The sequence below is a fragment of the Panthera leo genome, chromosome B2 (assembly GCF_018350215.1).
Source record: "Panthera leo isolate Ple1 chromosome B2, P.leo_Ple1_pat1.1, whole genome shotgun sequence".
NCBI classification, from domain to species: Eukaryota; Metazoa; Chordata; class Mammalia; order Carnivora; family Felidae; genus Panthera; species Panthera leo.
The window spans coordinates 41,005,898-41,020,276 of NC_056683.1; the positions used below are offsets into that span (position 1 = coordinate 41,005,898).

Consider the following 14,379-nt stretch of genomic DNA (forward strand, 5'->3'; position numbering starts at 1 on the left):
CTGGCTTTGCTACTTACTAGCAGTGTGACCTGGGGCAGAGTACTTAACTCTCTGTGCCTTAGTTTTCCTTCTGTGCAAAATGGTGACTCTTATGACCTTCCCCACGTGTTGTCAGGAACCCCAGGGGATGAGCTGAGATGATCTCTGTGGGTCGGGAGCACAAAGCCTGAGATGTGATTATTGTTCCCTCCCCTCCCCGTCTTCCATGTTCACGTACAGCAAACCATAAAGGATTCTAGAAGATACTATCATCTCCCCTGATTTTAAAGTTCCCCAGGGGAAGACATGACGCTGCTTTCCTTGAGTCTGTATCTGTCCCCTCCTTATTCTGAAATTCTTCGATGAGTCTGACTTTCATCTCAAGTAGAGAGAGATTCTGGTTTCAGACTGTTCTTCCCCCTTTCCCTTTTCCTGCGTCCTTTCTGAGCACGAGAGCCTTCAAGATGCAGCCAGACTTCCACTTCTTTTCTGAATCTTCCCTTCTTCCTTCTCTCTCTTCCTAGAGTTGTTTCAACTGTAACCTGCTGGGAACTCCCAGTCCTTGGCTCAGCCCTGCGCCCATCCCCCACTCCGTCCCCTTGCTTCAGCCACCATTAAACATTTAATGGGGTCTGAGTGCTGAATAAATGCTAAGGGGAGGGCTTGGAGATGCTAGAGGCTCAGAGTCCGTTTACAGGCTGGCTGGTCAGAGCAGCCTCCGCCCAATCACTAGCAAGCCCAGCTGTGCTGGTGAGTTAACAAGCCAACCGGAGGCAAGTGAGGGTTCTGGAAGGTGCTCAGCGAGGGCGGGCCACCCATGAGGTGAGCTGTACATCTTTTTTAAACCAAACAGGTCCCGACTTAGAAGTCTGCACCTTCTCCTTGTCCTTTATCATTGCCAGTAGCACACTCCAGGGACCCCGGGGCCTCTGGCTTGAAGTGATTTTAATCCCTTCCCATAGCTCAGCTTTGCTCATCCACCCTTGCGAACTCTTCCTCCAACACAATTCTCCCCTCTGCCTTTTCTCACTGCCTGCCCAGGGATGCTGGAGGAGGAGGGCCTAGAGGGTCAGGTCTGTACTGCCCCGTCCCCTGGGGGATAGACAGACTCTCCAAACCTCCATTCCCACCATGGTCCCACAGTGCCCCCTACCCCCAGGGGAGGCTCACCCTGATTTGAGGCATTTGACCAGGGGTCTAGGGAGTGCTGTGAGCTTCAGCAGCAGGATGGGCATTGAATACCCTTTGCTGAGTCCTCTCCCCCAAATACTTCTCCCCCGCATTACTCTCTCCCTCTAATGACACCTGTCAGGACATTGCCAACCCCAGGAAGGGCCAGCTTCCCTGGAGGATCCACCCTGAAGCTGGGAGGTTCTGGAAATTAGTTTTCCTTCTGGATGGTGGTTGTTCAATCTAGTTTGGGGGATGGGGAGAGTGTAATATTTCTTGTCCTTCCAGAAAAAGAAAAAGATTTATGGTGGCCCATGATGTCTTCAGAATCCTACACAGGCTCGTCTCCATATCTACATGGGGTCAGAGGTCACATACCCTCTCCCACCTCCCAGCCTGACACCTAGCCCTGTGTGTGCACGCACATGCATGCATGGGCTGAGCTGTCTCTGGCACTAGGAGGGGAAGTGGGGACACAGGTGGGTGGGGCAAGGAAGGCAGACATAGGGTCCCCCCCCCCTTCAGAACTAGCCCTACCCCCACCAACGAAGGGTATGACCCAGCAGTGTGTGGGATGAGGAGCTGCTCAGCCTGATCCCTGGGTTTCTTATCCCCCTCTTCCATCTCTGTAGCTGAAAAAGATCGGGGGCGGGGGCTTTGGTGAGATCTACGAGGCCATGGACCTGCTGACCAGGGAGAATGTGGCCCTCAAGGTGGAGTCAGCCCAGCAGCCCAAGCAGGTCCTCAAGATGGAGGTGGCTGTGCTCAAAAAGCTGCAAGGTGCGGGCCCTGGGCAGGAGGATGGGAGGGAGGAGGTGGAGCCAGGGGCTAAGGGAGAGCTGATGGGGATGGTGAGATGGAACCAGAGTCTAAGGGCGGTGATGGGGAGAGGGGCATGGGGAGGTGGTGGCGGAAGTGGTCATGGGACCAGGAATCAAGAAGGCACCAGAGACACCTTGGGATCGGAAGTGAGGAAGAAGGAGTGGGAGTTGGGAGACCCCTGTCTGTGCCCCCACAGGGAAAAGCCACGTGTGCAGGTTCATTGGCTGTGGCCGGAATGAGAAATTTAATTATGTGGTGATGCAGCTCCAGGTGAGTCCCTGTGGGATCCTCCCTCCACTTACCCCCCAAAGCTTGGGTTGTGAGTGGGCACAAGCCTTTGGGGACGAGGCTGGGCAGAGTGTCACGGTGGTGCCGGTTGGCATGACAGCTGAGCCTGGACCTCCCCCCTCCCCCCCACCCTCAGGGCCGGAATCTGGCCGACCTGCGCCGCAGCCAGCCGCGAGGCACCTTCACGCTGAGCACCACGCTGCGGCTGGGCAAGCAGATCCTGGAGTCCATTGAGGCCATCCACTCGGTGGGCTTCCTGCACCGTGACATCAAGCCGGTGAGGGCTGCCCCACCTGCCCCCTCTTCCAAAGCACACCCCACCCCCACCGTCTCCCTCTGTGGGTCCCATGGTTTCTCCTCCAGAACAGTGGTTTGGGCAGGAGCAGCCTCTCCTACCTGTCCTTTCCTCCTGCTTTCCACCCCAAGCCCCTTCTTCTCGCCTGCCAGGAGAACACACCCCTGCCTGCCCCTTGCCCATGTCTCTCCTCTGTTCTTGTCTTCTCCCTTACCCATGCCCTGATTAGTCCTTGAACCTCAAAAGGTGCAGGGGTTGGGGAAGTACAGAGGAATTGATCAAAAGGGGTGGAGGGATGGGGCTCCCAGGTGGCTCCCTCGGTTTAGTGTCCCACTTCGGCTCGGGTCATGATCTCACGGTCCGTGGGTTCAAGCCCTGCGTTGGGCTCTGTGCTGACAGCTCAGAGTCTGGAGCCTGCTTCTGATTCTCTGTCTCCCTCTCTCTTTGCCCCTCCCTTGCTCATGCTCTGTCTCTCCCTGTCTCTCAAGAATGAATAAACATTAAAATTTTTTTCTTTTTAAAAAAGGAATGGAGGGGCTGGGCTTGGTAAGAAATTCCAAGTAGCTGATTTTGTGGCATCTTGGATCCCGGTGTTGTAAAAACCTCCAATTTAATAAGGGGTGAAAACTGAGGCCCAGAAAGATTGGTTGAATGACCCAAGGTCAGACAGCAAGAACAATGCAGGTCTCCTGTTGCCTTACAGCAGGACAGTGACCCTAAGCCACACTGCTCTGCTGGGGAGTTCTAAGGATTGGAACCCCCAGCTGGGTTGTCATTTTGCTTTGTGATCTTGGAGAAGCCCCATAAGCTCTTTGGCATTCAGTATCCTCATCTGTAAAATGAGGGTGCTCCCACCTGCCCCTCAGATGGGATGCCGTGGCCTATGGCGCATGTTGATGTTTTCTCTTTATGTTTATTTTTGAGAGAGACAGAGAGAGCACGGGGGAGGGGGAGGGGAGGCAGAGAGAGAGAAGGGGACAGAGGATCTGATGTGGGCTCTGTGCTGACAGCAGAGAGCCCAAAGAAGGACTTGAACTCTGTGAACTGTGAGATCATGACCTGAGCTTAAGTCAGACGCTTAACCCACTGAGCTACCCAGGCTCCCCAAAGCTTACTCTTAAACATGTTTCTTGGCACCCCTTGAGGTGGGCCAAGTGGGGTTGAAGCCCCACGGTCACAGCCACTGTCTTTCCCAGTCAAACTTTGCCATGGGCAGGCTGCCCTCCACCTACAGAAAGTGCTACATGTTGGACTTCGGGCTGGCCCGGCAGTACACCAACACCACGGGGGATGTTCGGCCCGTGAGTATCGCTGTTCGTGGGTATCCCTGGCCCCCTCACCCGGCCCCTGACCTTCACTAATTTTTCCTGCAGCTGCCTAAGCAAGCCCGGCCCGTGTTCAATATGAGTGTCACCCAGCTCAGTCTACGCTTGGCCCGTCTCCTGGCTCCCTGGGCTCTTGGTGGATGCCACATCCACACCTTGTGATCTGGCTGCCTACCTTGGTCAGAGATGGATACAGGGGCAGGGAGCAAGGTCAGGAGGCAGGTGCAGGACTGGGGTTGGTGTGTCAGGCTTGCCCCTGACCAGGCCAGCATGGGGGTTGGTGGAGAGGGAAAGCAGTCAGGGTTAAAGTAGGCAGTTAGGCTCAGTTAGCAGGGCTGAGATGTGGCCCAAATCAGGGGCAGCGGGTGAGTGTCCTGCTGTGTTCTCCCTTCTACAGCCTCGGAATGTGGCCGGGTTTCGAGGGACTGTTCGTTATGCCTCAGTCAATGCCCACAAGAACCGGGTGAGTGGCAGAGCTGTGGGCTTGAGGATGCGGGGGCAGCAGGGCCCAGGTCAGGGGCAGAGGAAGGGGAAGAGGGTCGGGTGGGCAGCTGTTGAGGTGGGGAGAGAAGTATGGGGCAGGGGCCGGAAGCTGCCACGCCAGAGGCCATGAGTGGAACAAGATTTTGCAGCCATTTCTCCATGACTTTACCTTCTTCCTTGTTTATTGGGATTCCCTCCTCTCTGCTCCCACCATCAATCTGTGTGGATACAAGTTTTGAGACTCATACTTGATGTGTGTTGGAGGGTCAGGGATAGAGCCAAGGTTTGGCTGTCAGGCCTCCCTGAAGGGTCCCCTCCTTGTGAAGGATCAGCCCACACTCCCAGGAAGGACCTGAAAGGTGTGGGTGACCCCCCTGTCACCACCCCCCCCCCCCCCCCCCCAGGAGATGGGCCGCCACGATGACCTGTGGTCCCTTTTCTACATGCTGGTGGAGTTTGCAGTGGGGCAGCTGCCCTGGAGAAAGATCAAGGACAAGGTGAGCCCTGTGCAGGTGGGGCTGAGGAGGTGCAGGGGGCGTGGGGTCGCTGGGGCTCCATTACCCTGTGCCCTGTTGCCTCCAGGAGCAGGTAGGGATGATCAAGGAGAAGTATGAGCACCGGATGCTGCTGAAGCACATGCCCTCCGAGTTCCACCTCTTTCTGGACCACATTGCCAGCCTCGACTACTTCACGAAGCCCGATTACCAGGTGGGAGCCTGCCACCTGGTCCCTGCACCCCCAGACATCTCTCTGGGGGTGACCATCCCCAGCAGCACCCATACTGCTGAGGCCCCACTCCCCTGTTGGCTTAGCCTCGTGTATCTCCCCCCCTGGTCTTCCAACTGCATGAAACTGTTTTGTGCTCCTGCGAACAGTCTTCATGGCTAATATTTCTTAACAGCTTACTCTGTTCTCAGTGCCTTTCATGCAGTAACTCATTTAAGCTTCAAAACGAGCCTTCGGTGATAATGCGTGTTCCTTATGTTACTATTCTAACACTAAACGGTTAATGAAGTCAAGTGCTTTCGAGTACTTTTCACCGAAACTCTGCATTGTCCCCATTTCATAGATGAGGAAACGAAAGCCCGATAGCAAGGCCGCGAGCAGGGCTGGGCTCAGGCACCTCTTCTGACTCCAAGTCCAGTGCTTTTTCCAAGGTGCCACCACCACACCCCTAGGGGACCCACTGACCCCGACAGGAGAATGAGGATACATCAGCAGTGTTCTGCCCAGGACCCACTATGTGCCAGGCACAAGTCTGCACACCACAGGGAGCATAGCATCGGGCACACAGTGGGCCCTCAGTGAAGTGGGTCCTGCCAGCAGAGAGAACCTGCCCTATATTCTGGAGAGAGTTAAGTCAGAAGTGGAATGGTCCGGGGTGCCTGGATGGCTCAGTCGGTTAAGCATTCAACTTTGGCTCAGGTTATGATTTCACAGTTCATGGGTTCGAGCCCCGCATCAGGCTCTGTGCTGACAGCTCAGAGCCTGGAGCCTGCTTCGGATTCTGTGTCTCCGTCTCTTTCTGTCTCTCCCCTGCTTGCGCTCTGTCTGTCTCTCCCTCTCTCTCTCAAGAATAAATAAACATTAAAACAATTTTTTTAAAGAAAGTGGAATGGTCTGGGGGCCTCTGGTGTTCTACAGGTGCCCACCGCCTCCAGAGCCTAGAGCCTAGAGGTTGTGGACAGAGATGCCTCACTTGGGCAATAGAAGGCCCTGCCCCCCTCCCCTCACCCAATCCTCAGCCTCCTGGGGTTCCCCAGACCAGACAGCTGCGAGTGAGTGAGCACACAGTGTGCGGCCCCGTGCTGGCTGCTGAGGAATGTCGAGCTGCAGATCAGGAAATGTGTGGGTGGGGGAATCAGGGAAGGCTTGCTGAGCAGAGAGGATTGGTGGTAAAGGCGGTGTGGGCGGAGGAAGCAACCTGTGCAGAGGCATGACCCCAGGTGGTGGTTTTGGGAAATGACTGGTGCTTCCAGGCTGCGGAGGCTTCCCCCCCTCCCCCGCACTCCCCCCCCCAGATGGTGGAAATGGCAGAGCAGGCTGGGGATGGTGAGCAGGGGACAGATCTCAGAGGGCTTGTGTCCAGCCAGCGGGGCTCAAACCAAGATAGTAATTTGCGTACTGATTTGCATATCATGTGCATGTTTTCATTTAAAATCAATGTGCCCTTCTCCTTCCAGTGCCCCTTCTCGGCCTATCCCTGTCCTGGAAGGCCCCTCTCTTCCCTCTGCAATCCCGGCAACTGTCCTTTCCTCCTGGCTAGCCCCAGGGTCACCTCTCTGTCCTCCCGCCACCCCCACCCCTGCAGTTGATCATGTCGGTGTTTGAGAACAGCATGAAGGAACGGGGCATCGCTGAGAATGAGGCCTTTGACTGGGAGAAGGCGGGCACCGATGCCCTCCTGTCCACAAGCACCTCCACTCCACCCCAGCAGAACACGCGGCAGACGGCAGCCATGTTCGGGTGAGTCTTGGGAGGGATGACGGCCCAGTGGGGGGCCAGGTGACCTCTGCCTAGTGCTGTCACCCAAAAAGCCAGCCCTCTCCTCCTCTTCTCACCTGGACACATCTGGCTGTCTTTCCCATCCAAGGTGCTCAACAGTGGGGTTCTCAGATCCCAGGCGGTCCTGCCCCATCTCCACCTTCAATCTGGGGACGGGGTGCACATCCTCATTTGGAGTTTTTGACTTTACGGGGGAGTGGGGAGCCCTGAGTGAAAATACCTGAGCCCCACCGTCTGTTTCTGTTGCTCACATGCATCCATTTAGTGAACATGTCTCGAGCCCCAGCACTGGGGCCTGTGGGGGCTCAGAGAAGAAAGTTGCAGCCCCCGCCCTCAGAGTGCTCTTGGTTGGGTCTGGGATATTTGTAACGGATGGGTCAGCGATTCCAGAACCCTGTGACAAGCACAAAGACAGAGGCACCTGGGGAGGGGCCAGAGTGAGGAGGGACACCCCACCCTGCCGCGGGGGCAGCCAGGGAGAGACAAGGGTAGGGGCTCCAGGAGAGAGACCCGTACTGTAAAGATACCGCTCAAGGAGTTCCAAAGTGACTCCTCTTTACACCCATTCCTGGTCTAAATGAGGTCAGCCAGTGAACTGCGATGGAAATCTGGCTGGGCCTGGAAAGCAATGGGCCTCTTAAATTAACAGGATGAGGTGGTGCCGTGCCCGTCCCGGGCAGTCACATCTCCTTGCAGCCCTTTGCCGGACTAAGGACAGTCTAGTTGCAGGCTTTGTGAGCCAGGGATGGGGATGGGCCTAGGGACATCCCCAACCCTGCCAAGGCCTCTACCGTGCCTACTCCCATGGGTGGCAGTGATCTCCAGGGCCTGTGCTGGGAGGAGAGAGAACCCCTGCCAGCCTTGCCCATGGCCCCTCCTGGCCTCTCCAGGGTGGTCAACGTGACGCCAGTGCCCGGGGACCTGCTCCGGGAGAACACCGAGGACGTGCTGCAGGGCGAGCACCTGAGTGACCAGGAGAACGCACCCCCAATCTTGCCTGGGCGGCCCCCTGAGGGGCTGGGTCCCAGCCCCCACCTTGCCCCCCACCCCGGGGGTCCTGAGGCTGAAGTCTGGGAGGAGACGGATGTCAACCGGAACAAACTCCGGATCAACATCGGCAAAGTAACTGCAGCCAGAGAGAAGGACGTGGGTGGCCTTCCCCCGCTCCCACCCTGGTTCCCAACCCATGGCCCCCCTCCCGCTCCTCCTGTGTGCCCTCTCCCCAGCCATGTGCCCACCTGCCCTGTCTCCGTGGCCTTGCCCCATGTCAGGATCACCAGCGTCGACCTCCCTCAATCTCCTTCACCCTGGGAAAACCACTTGACCCGCAGCCGCCCTGTCAGCCCCAGTTCATGGCACTCCCCTCTCCTGCAGACCCCTTGTGTGGTGGAAGAGGAGCAGAGCCGAGGTGTGGGGGTGCCCAGCTCCCCGGTGCGTGCCCCTCCAGACTCACCGACAACCCCAGTCCGTTCTCTTCGCTACCGGAGGGTCAACAGCCCTGAGTCTGAGAGGCTTTCCACAGCGGATGGGCGGGTGGAACTGCATGAGAGGAGGTAGGTCTGGGGCTAGGGGGACGGCCAAGGGCCTTCTGGCCCCCTCAGCCTTCACGTGGCTGGTCTGTAGGAAAGATTAGATGCAAGGTTGGGGGCCCCAGGAGTGTTGAGAGGGTTATACTAGGGCCTGGGGTCAGACTCAGTTGGTTGGAGGGGGGCAGGTACAGAGGCCCCAGCTCATGCCACAAAGGGATGTAGGGTGGAGGCATGCCATACGAGTGGGAAGCTGGGTCCCTTGGCCCCGGAGGAGGCCAGGGGGTGAGGTGGTATGTGGGTGTGCTTCCAGAACCTCTCCCTAGAGACTAATTACAGGTGCCTCAGAGCAGCTGACTAGGCTCCCTTCAGCTGTGGGGGAGGGCCCTGGGAGGAGAGCCCAGGGAGTGCTCAACTCCAAGAGTGGTGGATCAGGTTTTGGGGGTCAGGGCTCAGGGATCTGAATGTCACAGGGGGGACCTGGTTGGTGGGAGGAGAGTTTAGAGCCAAAACGATCCTTCAGGATGGAGGAGGGGGGGTGCGAATGTAAGGGTGGTCCATGGCCATCAGGGACCAGAGTCAGAAGCCTGGATGAGCTGTCCAGTGGGTGGGACAGCTCAGGTGGGAGAGGCCTGTGAGAGATGTCCCCACCCTCGCTTGGCTCTGGGCGGGGCTTGACCTCACAGCAGGGCTGAGGTCTTCTCCGCACCAGGAAAGGGGTCTTTTCCCAAGGCCCAGCCTAGGAGGGCCCAGTGTGCCTCATCCCCATCTCATTCATGGCCCCTCCTCTGGCTTGTGCTCCAGACTGCACTCTGCCTCTGGGATGGGGCACGGCGCCCCTTTGGAGCATGGCAGTACTCAAGACAGGGGAGCCCTACACCAGTCCCCATGGCACCCCCAGGACAGAGGGATGTGGGCCCTGTGCTCAGGTGGCCAACAGTCCTCACACATACACTCACACTCACACAGGTTGGCCTCCCTGGGACTGAAGACCACATTTTCATCCATGGTAGCCCAGAGGGTTCAGGAAACAAGGAGAACTGAGGAACGGCAGTTTGGAAGGGATATCAGTGGAGAAGAGAGGTGGGAATGCCCCGAACAAAGACAGTCCTGAAGAGCAAACTGGTTTGATTCAGAATGAACACCTTGTTTCAGGGATGATGAGAAGAAGAGATGGCTGAGGAGAGATTTTCTGGAAGGGAAGGTTCAGGATCTCGTAGGCAGGGCAGAGGGTTTGGGTGGGCTCTGGGACACCTGGGAGGCAGGAAAAAGTATGAAGCAGATGGGATTTGGATTCTCCTTCTCCTCCTTCTCCCCTTTTCTCGCCCCCCCCTTTTCCCCTTCAGCCCCTCTCTCCTTTGTGTCCATCAAAACAAACCATGCTCTCAGGAAAGGAAGCAACACCAGCCATTCGCATGGGAGCATCAGTGTAGGACCCTGGGTGGCCCACCTCAGGGATGTTTGTATTTAAAGCCTTATTAAATCAAAACAAATCTTGTGGAGAGGGAGGAGTTGGTAGGTCCCACAGACCAGGGCAGGGGGGTGTTGAGAAAGACCCACAGTGGCTCTGAACTGCACCCCTCTGTCTCACAGGCTCAAGGCTGCGGGAGAAAAAAAAGTCAGCCCCCTGCCCACAGCCTGAGCATGAGGGTGTGCACAACCCCAGGGGAGCTAAGCCTCCATGGTCCTCGGTGGGGGCACCCTGGCCTTTGTGTAGCTTCCTGCAGGCAGCAAAATCTTCACCTTGGCACTGGTACCCTCCCCTCCAGTTGAGAACCTCTGGAAGTAATGTGAGGTTCACAGCACAGTGTAAGGTAACAACGGAAGAGGTGTCCCAAGGTAGGATCACTGCCCCAGAGTGAGATGGGACCCAGTCCCTGGCTGGCAGGGCTCACGGCCTCGTGGGGAGACAGGTATGTAAACACACGTGCTCCACTCTGTGAGGACAGGGGCGCACAGACAGTGCTGGGAAGGCAAAGTAGCCCCCCAGGCAGGATGGAAAGGCTCCCCCCACAGGAGGTGACATCCAAGCTGCTTGGGACAGCAAAGGGTGGAAGGTCAGGCCATGTGGAGAGAGTGACGTGTGTAATGGCACAGAAATATGAGCACATGCGCAATTTGGGGAAAAGCCAGTGACTCTGACATGGGTCCGGCTGGGAGAATGGTGATACTGGGCCTTAGTCTGGCTGCTTGAGTGCCAAGCTAAGCAACATAGACTTTGTCCTCGGGGCTGGGAGCCACTGGAGTTTGCTAGGGGTGGTGAAACCAGCCAGCCAGACCTGGAGGTGGTGGTAGAAGAAGCTGGAAAGCTCATCTGCAAACTCAAGGGCCAGATGGGTGTGTTTGCCCTGGAGGCAGCCTCTGACGGAGTGTGAGCACTGGACCAGCAAGCATAAAGTGGGCCTTAGGGAGATTAAGTTTCCTGGCTGGTCCAGAAGGGAGCGTTCCTTGGGCACAGGAACCAGGTTTTATTTTCTGCATGTTTGTATTCCTGGAACACAGTAAGCATTCAAATACATGTGTTGAAGGGAATGAATGCATGAATGGATGAATGAAATCTTTGTGGGGAGTGAGGTTCGGGGGTGGTAATCTAGGAGGTGACCGGGCCTGGCCCAGGGTGGGAGAGATGCTGTGGTCAGTAGGTTCTAGGGGTCACATTGCACCTGGCCACCTACTCGAGTTCCTTGGAGATCTGGAGAGGCTTGGCACTGAGCCTCCTGTGGGCTGGCTTTGCAGGTCACGAATGGATCTGCCCGGCTCACCCTCGCGCCAAGCCTGCTCTTCGCAGCCGGCCCAGATGCTCTCAGTGGACACAGGCCACGCCGATCGGCAGGCCAGCGGCCGCATGGACGTGTCAGCCTCCGTGGAGCAGGAGGCCCTTAGCAACGCCTTCCGTTCAGTGCCGCTGGCCGAGGAGGAGGACTTTGACAGCAAGGAGTGGGTCATCATTGACAAGGAGACAGAGCTCAAGGACTTCCCCCCGGGGGCCGAGCCCAGCACATCGGGCACCACGGACGAGGAGCCCGAGGAGCTGCGGCCGCTGCCCGAGGAGGGCGAGGAGCGGCGGCGGCCAGGGGCAGAGCCCGCCGTCAGGCCCCGGGGACGAGGCATGCAGACGCTGGCTGAGGAGGACCCTCGGCAGATTCCAACCCAGCCCCTACCACCCCAGCTGAGCCAAGCTGATGGCCGGTCAGAGACGTCGCAGCCCCCCACGCCCGGCAGCCCTTCCCACTCGCCCCTGCACTCGGGACCCCGGCCTCGACGGAGAGAGTCCGATCCCACAGGCCCGCAGAGACAGGTAAGGTTGGGCTTGCACCCACTCCCCACCCCTGGATGCCCATAGTTTTTGCCTGGAGCGCTCTTGATGTGCTCCTTGTGTGCTCTATGGGGGTTATTGAATAGCACCCAACAGTTGCAGGCTGTGATGAAGATAGACAGGTTTCAGGGTCCAAAACCATGCTTGGGGGACAAAGCTTCCAGAGAAGGCACCCTCAATGTTCTGAGTTGAGTTTTGCATTATGAGCAGTGTCAGCCAGGTGACAAAGCAGGAGAAAGGCCTCCCAGGCCAAGCAGACAGTGTGTACAAAGGTCCGGAGGTGGCAGTCAGAAAGCACTGCGCTGATTGCATGTTGCAGCAGATGAGGCTGAGGGGTAGGTCCCTGGCTCCATCCTGGAGGGCCTTGGGGCTGAGCTAAAGGATTAGAGCTTGATTCTGAGGACTCGGTGAGCCACCCGAGGCTTTTAAACAGGGGTGTGACATATGTTTACCTTGGTCCTCTTGAATGATCCCTCCGGCTGCTGTGTGAAAACGGATTAAAAGGTACAGAACTGCCAGTAGGAAGGCCACACAGCAGGTGCCAGCAAGAGAGTGCCCTGGTGGCTTGGACCAGGGTGGGCGCTCTGGACGTGGGGCAAGGTGGACAGAACCAAGAGGTGTTGGGGAAAGAACTGAGGGGGCTGTGAGCAGAGGGTTCCCGGCTGAGTTCTGGATGGCCAGCAGTGCTGTCACTGGTGGTTTTGAAAGGAGCATGTCTCCTCTGAGGGGCTGAGGAGGGCCAAGGAGGTGATGCTGGAGGGCTCTGGGACTGTGCCGCGTTCCACTCAGTCGCCCCACGTTAGGGGTGTGCACCAGGTGGCTCTGGGAAATCCAAGGAGCAGGGCCCAGGGCTGGGGTCAGTTCTGCTGTGTGCTCAGATTGGGAGGCCCGGCCTGGGAGCACGTGGGTGCCCTGGAGAAGGGCAGCTCCAGGCAGGGCTATGTTCAGGCCCCATCCCCACGTCTAGAAGAGAGGGCCTCTGAGCTGAGATCCCGAGGGGTGTGCGTCTTAGCTGTGCCCTGGATTCTGGAAAACTGGGGACTCAAAAAGTGGGAACTGTGAGAGAGGTCCTAGCCAACCTAAATTGGAGGCTCAGCCAGGGCAGAGTACGGGCTAGCATGACTGTTGTTGACCTAGACATTGTGCCCACCAGGCCAGCACTGGGTAAGCAGAAGAAGCAAGATCGGTTTGCGATTCCACGTCGCTCCCCTCTCATTTTTTCCTGCATTCATTCATTTGTTCAATACCCAGTCATTCCACCCTTGCTGAGCATGTAGCCTGTGGCAGGTCCCAGAGGCACCAGAGGTCATTTGCACCCACAGGAAGTGCAGAGTCTAGGAGGGGAGACTGACAGTGGTGGTAGAGGGTAGAGAGAGCCCAGAATCCAAGTCAGGAGGCCTAGATTCTGGACCTGGGCTCTCTGCTGGTCCCCTCCTGGTGACTGCAGGCCAGTTGGGTCTCAGAGAGGGAGCTGAGCTATCTGGGAGGTTTTTCTCACCTTCAGATTCCTTCCAGGTCCTGGGAAACACCCTTGCTTTGGGGAATTCCAGCCAAGGGGGTAAGGAGAAAGAGTTGGGGAAGCGGGCGCAGGGGACTTGTTCAGTCTCAGCCTTGGGCTCAGGTCCTGCTTGCTGTGGACAGGCAGTGAGTTGTATGTGTCTGGAGGGGGCGTTAAGTGTTTGGGGACTTGGTTTCCCCATAGTGCACGACAGCGAAGTTGGTTGGCATTCTTTGGCTGTGTGTGTGCATTTCTGTATCAGCTCAGCTCAGGAGCGCACATGGGTGTGGGTGTGCACACACACTGGTGCATCTGTGGAGCATGCAGCGGGTCTGCAAGAGCGCAGGGAACCCTGGGAGCCGAGATAGCAAAGCTGGAGGGCTGATAATCATCAGAGCAAAAATTCTGGTGACAGTGACCAGAGATGCATTGCTCTTAATGCCTCCGTATTTCACGTGTGTCTTCCTCACAACAATTAATGCAAATAAGGAGGACCCCCCCCCCCCCCACCGCCGCCCCGCGCTTCAAAAGGTAAGGAAACCAAGGCTGGGAGGGGCTAAGCCTTTAGCCCAAGATCACCAGGGGGCAAGAGGTAGAGCTGGGTGAGCGCTGTCTGAGGCCTGTGAGTTTAGGAGAGGAGCAAACACAGGCCAGAGAGAGCAGCATCGTGTAGGGTCAGAGAGAACCGGAGTACTTATGTGTGTGAATGCACGTGTATGTGTTCACCCGCTGGCTGGGCCACATCAGCAGGTGTGCCTTGGGCACAGCAGTGTGCACGGTGGCCTGTGTGTGTGTGTGTGTGTGCGGCTATGTGTGAGCACACGGGGTGTGACATGTTTTACCGAGTATTTCAGTACAGCACAGTCCAGGTGAAGGAGGCAGAGACCCTCCTTGTCAAGGGCAGAGGAAGACGGAGAAGTGGACTGGCACATTTGTTCCTTCTTTCTTTGGTCTGAAAGGAGTCCTGAGTCCAGGCTATGGGGGGGCTCCCAAGACTGGCTGCACGCTGGAACCACCCTGCCACCTTTCTGCAGGGAATCCCCTCCTAGATCTAGCTTGCTCTGCTCAGCATCTGATGTGTGAACTTCCTCATAACAGTAATCCTTAAAGATACAAACACCTGCAACACTGTGGGGAGCAGGGACGAGGATAATGTGGAACCAGGCGCAATT

The 14,379-nt window shown here is 57.2% G+C and overlaps 1 protein-coding gene across 4 annotated transcripts in view; it reads left to right on the top strand.

The window, feature by feature from the left end:
• TTBK1 (tau tubulin kinase 1) overlaps positions 1-14,379 on the top strand; it is a 41,973-nt gene that overhangs the window by 7,391 nt on the left and 20,203 nt on the right. For all 4 annotated transcript variants that reach the window (XM_042938843.1, XM_042938842.1, XM_042938841.1 and 1 more), the window contains exons 3-13: positions 1,782-1,929; positions 2,168-2,241; positions 2,396-2,536; positions 3,751-3,855; positions 4,277-4,342; positions 4,767-4,859; positions 4,945-5,070; positions 6,674-6,828; positions 7,758-7,989; positions 8,242-8,420; positions 11,130-11,691. In XM_042938843.1, coding sequence (XP_042794777.1) covers positions 1,782-1,929; positions 2,168-2,241; positions 2,396-2,536; positions 3,751-3,855; positions 4,277-4,342; positions 4,767-4,859; positions 4,945-5,070; positions 6,674-6,828; positions 7,758-7,989; positions 8,242-8,420; positions 11,130-11,691 — 1,881 coding nt within the window. The remainder of the gene's footprint in view (positions 1-1,781; positions 1,930-2,167; positions 2,242-2,395; positions 2,537-3,750; positions 3,856-4,276; positions 4,343-4,766; positions 4,860-4,944; positions 5,071-6,673; positions 6,829-7,757; positions 7,990-8,241; positions 8,421-11,129; positions 11,692-14,379) is intronic.